General features: G+C 48.3%; 1 protein-coding gene across 2 annotated transcripts; it reads right to left on the reverse strand.

Annotated features, from left to right (window-relative positions):
* Window positions 1–2,685: 2,685 nt before the first annotated feature.
* LOC112875171 (transcription factor PHYTOCHROME INTERACTING FACTOR-LIKE 13-like) lies at window positions 2,686–7,735 on the reverse strand. 2 transcript variants are annotated; one of them, XM_025938913.1, is made up of 9 exons: window positions 7,597–7,735; window positions 6,665–6,783; window positions 5,781–6,558; window positions 5,592–5,696; window positions 5,411–5,476; window positions 5,236–5,301; window positions 4,864–5,139; window positions 4,622–4,763; window positions 2,686–3,166 (listed from the first exon to the last, which is right to left on the reverse strand). In XM_025938913.1, the coding sequence occupies exons 2-9, from the start codon at window positions 6,718–6,720 to the stop codon at window positions 3,162–3,164; spliced, it is 1,494 nt and encodes a 497-aa protein (XP_025794698.1). In that variant the 5' UTR covers window positions 6,721–6,783; window positions 7,597–7,735; the 3' UTR covers window positions 2,686–3,161. The 2 variants fall into 2 exon arrangements, with proteins under 2 accessions (XP_025794698.1, XP_025794697.1); XM_025938912.1 differs by having other exon boundaries at window positions 4,622–4,775.
* Window positions 7,736–8,150: the final 415 nt, after the last annotated feature.

Here is an 8,150-nt window from a genome sequence, read left to right on the forward strand (position 1 = left end):
AGAAAAGGGGCATCTCGACAAGCTCATAAATAGAGCAGCTGTCCGTATTCTTGCGAACGCCCTATTTTCTTGAACAATACCTTCCCTTCGTTCTAAAACATAGATCGTTTTGGCAAATCTGGATACATAATTTATAGATAAATATTATATCTAGATATATGGTAAAAGTTATGAATTTAGATTTATCAAAATGACTTATATTTTGAAACTGATGAAATGCAGTCCAATCTCTGCTCCTTCACGGCCCAGGCCCAGCGAATCCAGTGCTGCTCCTGTCTGAACGGAGCCATAATGGTTGGAGTCGCATCCCAAACAGCATGAGAAATGGAATCCGCCAATTTTTTTTTCTTCTGCACAACTTTTGCACCGTACCTTGGAACACATATGCAAAACGATCACACAATACTCGACGGCACCAGCATCATAATAAATGGATGAAAGACAGTTTCTTGATGACTCGCAGCAATTCTTGCATGACAGGCTAGCGAGCTAGTCAGCTAGGATTAACTTAACAGTGAAGGAGCATGCATATATTCTCCAATGGCTTACTTTGATAGCACTTAATAGGGTCGTATGAGCTCGATTAAACTTGCTTGTCCTTTTCATCATTTGGATCTATATGGAGTCTCCCTGAAGTATTTGAGGAAACCAAAATGCAACAGTAAGTTGAAAAGAGGCTATGTTGGAACGAATGCCACCTTTTCTTTCTTGATCTTATTTAATTTGCTGCATGCGAGAGGGATTTCTTATACCGTTCTCTTTGCTTTTTGTCAAGCAGAAGAGATCAAAGAGGCTCTCTGTTCTGTTCCACCTCATGCCGTGAGGTCTGCTGAGCAGCAACCACTGATGCATTAGGAGTGCCCTGTCTCGCCATAGCTGAAACAAATTGTTGGCAAATGATTCACGTGGACATAAACGACTTCCATCTTCTTCTGCTGCTGAACCCTAGAAACACTTGTAGAAGTAGCAGCGGAGCACTGATCCGTCATCACAAGCTTTGTATATCCATGTGCTCCAACCCCAGCGTTTGCTACAATTCACCAATGTATTAGGTTCTTCAGTTCAGGATAAATTGAAAATTCCATCAATATATTAATTTTTTTCGAGGATGTATATTGAAATTTGTAAATGTTTTTTTACCTGAGAGCTACTAAAATTTACTACATTCACTATCAAATCTAAGTTATAGTTTTGGTAACTTTTCAATGATTTTGCTCTGGTGGTCCCTTATATGAAATCAACACAAATCTTAAAGCAACTAAATAATTAATTCTAATATTGAGTGGATCCTATGTACTTTACTGCACGAATAGTGACGATATATGGGGAGTTAATTATCCTGCTAAAAACAAAAAAGGATATGGGCAAGCTATTGCTTGCAAAATTAATCAACTAAGAAACAAAAAAAAAACTTGGAAACCTTTTTAGACAGAAACAAGGTGCAGGTGAACCGAGCTGCTTTGCTTCTCACAATCAGGTCACCCTCACAGCAAGGAGATAAGATGAGAAGATACCAGCAACATCACTTTTTCCAAGTTCCAATTGGCTGGAACAATATTTGTTCCTACTCGAGAAAAAGATCTCCAGAATCTTTTTACTGATTTCCTGTGATGCTGCACAAAAAAGAGTGGAGAAAGTTGGGATCCATCAAGCACCAAGTTGAACCCCACATCTTTATACTACGGAATGCTACCCGGCATTTCAGTTCTCCTCAAAAGATTGAAAAAGTTTTGAACAAATTTAGGCCTTGGTTTACAAGCAATTAACTGTTGTAAGTGTATTTATTCATGATTAGGCCCATTCATTGATCAAAGTGCTCCTTAAGCCACAATTATTTTATGTTTTGGACACAAATTTTTTTATATCCTAAATACAAAGCATCAATTTTGCCAGAGTTAAGTTTTTTCTCGACAAACCACAAAGGTCACTTATTTTTTACCTGGGCCAAGCGTAAACTATTGAGGATTCGTTACTAGATAACAATACTGCAAGGGCAATATGAAGAGGAAGAAGGAAATACAGACCATGTTATCAAGGTATAGATAATGAAAAATAAAACTGTCTGCAACTACATATTTGCTCCACATGATTTTTTATTGAACCCTATTTTAGTAATATTTTTAAAAATAACTCACCGAACACTAAATTTGTGTTCTGCAACCCTTTTGGCCGCGCCTGGTGTGGTAGTGCTGATTGGGCATGGACCTATCTTCGGGCACATACTTTGGTGTACCAGGCGACGTGACACCGCAAGCTCATCTTCCTCTCTCTCTCTCCTCTCTTCCTGCTCGCATGCCCGAGGCAAGTTCCAACACAGCGCCGCCACCGTGCCCAGATGGATCCTAATTCCTAGCATTTTTGTATGTAGTGTCAGATTTGTGGGGGAAAAAAGGATCCTGTGACTTGCTGAAGATATACTCTTCATCTTGCCGGTTGATTGGCAAGTTATTTGGAATACCACTTGAGCTAGAGCTAGGGATACATTTTGAAAGTTGAATTAATACATGGTAGTTCAGTTGGATTGGTGGTGTATTAGAGGTGAGAAGCTAATGGTTTTGACGTATGGAAATTCATGCATGGGACAATATAGGGTATGTGTGTGTTGGTTCCTATTTTTAATTCCTAAAGATAGTTCACTTGGTTCAAACCATTTATTCTAATGGCACTGCAACGCACAGGTATATATGTCCATATGCAGTGCTATTGCATAGGAATGTCATGTATTACATATGGTTCATTTGGTTTGCATCTAAATATCACTTCTACTCTGTACAATGGAGGAAACTGCTGCCCAAAGCATAAAACACCAACAATTACAGTTGCTTTTTGGTATGTTACGCTCTTGAATTGGTTTGCATCTAAATAGCAAAACGGAATCACCACCTCTTAACTATCTCAACTATTTCTCAACTCAAGAATAGAGAAGATAAACTAGAGATCATCACGGTACCAACTAAGCAAAAGTCATGCTATATTAATACAATCTGTTAAGAGATCAACCCCTTCCGGAAACTTCTGCACACATCTCAAAATGGGGTCCCTAAAGAAAATGCCGCATCAGCTGCTCTTCTGCTTCATCCTTCTGTGCAGTTCATTTTCTTAGTTTTCACACTTGTCAAAAACATCAGCTCAGCCATGTGATTTGTCCTTTCCTGTTATAGTCATCCTGCAAAGAGAAGAAGAAATTAGACAGAATCCAAAGCGAATGTAAACGAGATAAACTCCAATATGCTAAAGGCCATTCACAGATGAGGACACAAGAGATATATGTGTACATATGAACCAAAGGGCTAGTTCACTGACGGCGACAGATTAAGCCGGGTACAATACAAAAATAAAAGTGACGTGCAAGGCCAGCTGCATCTAAGCTAGAACGACCCAACTTTTGCCATATATGTGTAAACATTGCTTAAAAATAAAATATTCATGTATTTTTTTTCAAGTGTGGAATAAGTAGAAAGGGACCGTACAGTAACATCCCAATCTTATCCTGTCCAATTGCATCATGCTTTTCTTTTCTTACCGAATTTTATTGGCTAAGGGTCAGACTTTACGTAGTTTTCATGTGGTGCCACTGGGTATTGCTGACCTAGCTTGGACATGAGCAACCTGAGCATGCAATTTATCATTAGGCAGATGGTTTATCAACACTGGACTATAATGTCCATTGTGTACTGCTTGCATGTGGGAGTACAAACTAGACCTTTGACCAAACCGCTGTGCCTGCTCTTCAGACACCTTTTCAGATCCTGTTACAAGGACTGAAAAGTGAGCTATTTTACTTTCGGTGCTACTCCCACTAAGCAAAAGCTTTGGAGAATCCCATCACAGAACCTTCCTCTCTATTGTGCCGCTAATCATTGGGCTGAACTCTGAAAAAAGCCAGGTTCCTTTTCCCAACCCATCATTTTCTTCCATTTTTTTTCCCCTTCTGCACATACATGTAGCTTTTGTCCTTCAGACCTTATGGCCAGTCAAAAACCAACATATAGACAGCTTTCGCTTTCAGTTCACCATGAAAAATTGAACAATGCAATGAAACACACTAGCAGATGATGGAGCGGCCTCCAGGGCTGTCTCCATCGGTGGTCTGTAAAGGGTTCTGTACTCTATATATAGAGGAAGATTCCGTTCTCTATTGCTCCAGCAGCGTTCTCTAAATGGTCCTCTAAAATAGAGAACGCTACAGGTTTCCTCTATATATAGAGATTCTCTCTCCTCTTCTCTATTTTTTCTTTACATTTTAAACACTGAATTAAATAAAAATAAAATATATCCATAGCGTTTGAGGTATGATAAATACGTACGTACAAAAATTTGGAACAAAATACGTTTCTAATATAGAGTTTAATGTATAGAGAACGAGATTTAGAAAACGTTGTTGGAGAGAAATGAGATATAGAGGAGAGAATCTTGTAGAGAATTCTGTAAATGAAGGATGTAGAGGATGGGATTTGGAGGATATCGCTGAAGACAGCCTAAAAGCAGCTCTGGTGCGCAGCCAAACCGTACCATCAATCCATGGTGTGGCCAACCAAACATGCCCAAAATACCAACGTAGCCTAGCCAACGGCTACCCTGTTTTTGTCACCTCAGGAGAGCAGAGTTGTGGGCATCATACCTGGTCCTCTGCTCGGAGTGCTTTCAGGCGGCAGCACCCCGGGCGCGGCGGCGGCGGCCGGCATGCCGCCACCCGGCACGTGATGGAGCGCCGGACTCTGCTGCACGGCGGCCTTCGCCCCCAGCGGGTAGTATCCCACGCCCTGCGCGAAATGCTGCCCAAACATCTCAGAGAACGACAAAGGGGGAAAAAATACTAGTAGTCCATGGCGTCAGGCAGGGGAAGTGGGGAACGCGCCGGACCTGGGACGGCGTCGGCTGCAGGTGGTTGACGCCGAGGTAGTGCGCGTAGGGCTCGGTGATGCCCACCGCCGGCATGTGCCCCCGGTAGCCCGCCCGCGAGAGCGGCACGGGGTTGACGGGCGCGTTGTGCACCACCGGCTGCGGCGCCATGAACGGCATCCGAGGCATGGACGGCATCGCCGCGGCGCCCATCCCGACGCCCATCCGCGGCAGGTACTGGTGCACGCCGGGGAACATCACCGGCGAAGCCGCGATGCCGCTGCCCATCCACATCATCTGCGCCCGCGGCCGTCATCACGAAAACGATCGGTCAGCACGGATTCGTGGCTCGCACGGCGAGGAGAGGACGAGGTCGCTGTCTCGGTCACTGACCTGCACCTGCACCTGCAGCGACTTGAGGTACTCGATAGCCTCGTCCAGCATCGACGCCTTGTCGGTCTGCTCACGGGATGCAACAACATGACTACTTGTAACAAAATTTTCCACAGATTATCAAGTGACAAATGATCAGTGGAGAGCTTGTCCGGTCTATCGTGTCGGGAAGTACCTTGTTGCAGTGAGGTATGAGCTCTTGCAGGGCTCTCATCTTCTCGTTGATCCTGTCCCGTCTCCTCTGCATTGGGAAGGACAGACAACGTCGGTGTCAGAGATTGTCGTCGAGCCGAGTCGATTGTCCAGCAAGGAAAGGAAGTACTACTAGCAAGGAGGGTGTGGCGAGAGTCACACACCCTCTCGGAGAGGTTGTGCACTTCGGCGGCGCGACTCCTCCGCGCCGTCGTCAGCTTTTGCGGCGGCTTGCGCGCCAACATCGCGGCGGACTCCGACTCGGCGTCCTGCACCGTCACAGCATCGCCGGTCAACAATCGGAGCGGATCAACAGGGAATCGCTCGCTCAGGAGCGCGAAAAAGGACGAGACCTCGCTGGGGCTCTCGGAGTCCTCGGTGTCGAGCCGCTTCCGCTTGCTGCTCCGGTTGCTGGTGCTCGTCGGCTCGGTGGTGGCGGTGGTGGTGCCAAAGCAGTAGTTGGACCGCCCCGACGAGGACGCCACCGTCGCCTCGTTGCCCCTGCCGCTGGCGTTGGCGTTCGCGCTCCCCGTCGCCGACGGCAGCGCGCTGCCGGACGCGCGCCCCGGCGCGCTCACTGCGCGCTGCACCAGCACCTGGTTGCTCCCGCAGATGCTGGACCCGATCGCGCTCAGCATCGACGACGCGCCGGCCTCCGCCGCCTTCCCCACGCTGCCCGCCCGGAAGAGGTCGGAGAGGTCGCCGGCGTTGTCGCCGCCGTCCGCCAGGCTCATCGTCTGCTGCCTCGAACCGGACACGGGCGCCGACTTGGGCGGCGGCATCAGGTCGCACGGGGCCTCGGACACCGCGCACGCCCCGCCGTGCCTGTCATCGTCCTCCATCGGGACGTCCCTGCAGGGCTTACCGTCCTCGACGCCTGGGGTTGCGGGCACCGGAGCCGCCGCCGCCGGTGCTTCACAGAAGAACTCCGAGAAGATGTCCTTGTCGAGCGAATCGGCCAGCGCGAACGGGAACCAGAGGCCGGCCTCGTCGTCTTGCGCCACCGACGCGGGGGCGGGAGCTGCTGCCCCCGCCGCCTTCTCGGGCCTCGGCGGTAGCTTCCGGTTGTTCTGGCTCTGCATGACGACATGGCCGTTGCACCAGAGCAGCTCGATGAGGTCGTCGTCTTCGCTGCAAGGAACAGCTGAAATCTTGAGTCTTTCCTCTCAGACAGAAATGGGAGATCGAATCAAGATAGGTTCATAATTTCGGTCAATCAAGGAATCGGATCGCTCACCCGAGCGGCCTGGAGGTGTCTCCCATGTTGTTCCAATCGGGCACGAACTGGTTCATCGCTCAGATCGCCACAAACATCGATGACCAATCAATCACTTCTCTGTCCAATCAAAGGGCACACTGAAAGAAACAGAGGGAACGACATGACTACATGAGCTGCAAGAGTCAGAGGTGAGTGCACGGGAACTTGAAGAAGGCGAGCTTTATCTCCAGTTAGCATTTTTTTTATGCAACTGTCAATGGAGAGGGGAAAAACTGTAAACAACTCCTGTCCAGGATCTTGCAGCACGCGGCAAGCTTTGGGTTCAAATGGAGCAAACAAGCATGTGTCACGATGACGATGATTGGTACTCTGAGCTTCAGGCAGAGCTAAAAAAGGAAATTATTTCCGTAGCAAATTGGTAGTACTCTGATTGTGTGTACACATGCCACGATGATGATGGCCAACAAACGGAAAACGGAAACATGATAGATTGGCAGGCCCTACAAGGTACATGGATCTGGGGAAAGCAGAGCATCTGAACTGTGGAGTGTAAGAACATGAACAGTGAAGGATAAAGGGGAAGAAAACAATCAAAGAGGAGACGGGAAAGGGAGGATAGATGTGTGGACACACACAGAAGGTGCAAGGGGAGAAGCACCAAGACCTACCTGCTCGTGAGCATCAACCAAACACAATGGAAAGCCCCTTTTCGTTATATACTTTACGTGTTATAAAAAAATGAAACTGCATATCTATCAGGCTAGAATACTGGAGATCATATCCTTTTACTTACCAAATGAAGGAGCTCTTTTTTTTATCAAGAGTAGTCAATTAAAAAAATTCGGAGAAAATGGACGTACGAGGGTGAAATCAGGGTATCAGATCGCCCAAAAAACCGAAAATCTTGACAGACAGAGGGAGGTATAGAAGAACAGCAAACAAGAACCGACCGAGTAGGTAGGAGCAGTAGCTTCCTTGTTCGTCTCCAGAGCTTTGGATCCTGCTTGAGCGGAGCGGAGCGGAGCACAGCCACAAGCACACTCACAGGCTTGCAGCTTCCCCACTCTGCCTTTCCGCTCTGTATAGTATATCCCTCTAGAGCTGGAGCTCGAGCTGGGTGAGGAGGAGCTCCGCGCGGCGGCGGGGGCGGAGGAGGAGGAATGGAGGAAGCGGGCGGGCGCGGTTTGCTTTTATGCGGAGCTATTGGGCAGCATTGCGGACGGGGCGGCTGAATTGAACCGGATTCCCGCAGACGGGGACGGCGGGCGGAGGGGAAGCCGGCCGGGCCGGGGAGGAAAGAGGGCCAGCGAGAGCGACGGGGAAGCGGAAGGGTAGTAGGGGTCCGTCTGGGCCGGCGCGAAGGATTAGGGGAGCCAGGCAGGGCGCCTCCCGGCCGCTCGCAACCTGCGGCGGCCTCGCAGAGTGGAGCAGGTCAGGCGGCCGTGCGCGCCTACCATTTGGAGTAACCAGCCGCCCAGCCTGCCATACGAATTCGAGGTAGCCT

The sequence above is a fragment of the Panicum hallii genome, chromosome 9 (assembly GCF_002211085.1).
Source record: "Panicum hallii strain FIL2 chromosome 9, PHallii_v3.1, whole genome shotgun sequence".
Lineage (NCBI taxonomy): Eukaryota > Viridiplantae > Streptophyta > Magnoliopsida > Poales > Poaceae > Panicum > Panicum hallii.

Excerpts from the sequence above, each read along its gene's own strand:
- LOC112875171 (XM_025938912.1), bottom strand. The coding sequence starts at position 6,720 with ATGAACCAGTTCGTGCCCGATTGGAACAACATGGGAGACACCTCCAGG. Across the intron at positions 6,559-6,664 it reads GACACCTCCAGGCCGCTCGG|CGAAGACGACGACCTCATCG; the intron begins GTGAGCGATCCG and ends TGTTCCTTGCAG. Across the intron at positions 4,776-4,863 it reads TGCAGCCGACGCCGTCCCAG|CATTTCGCGCAGGGCGTGGG; the intron begins GTCCGGCGCGTT and ends ATGTTTGGGCAG.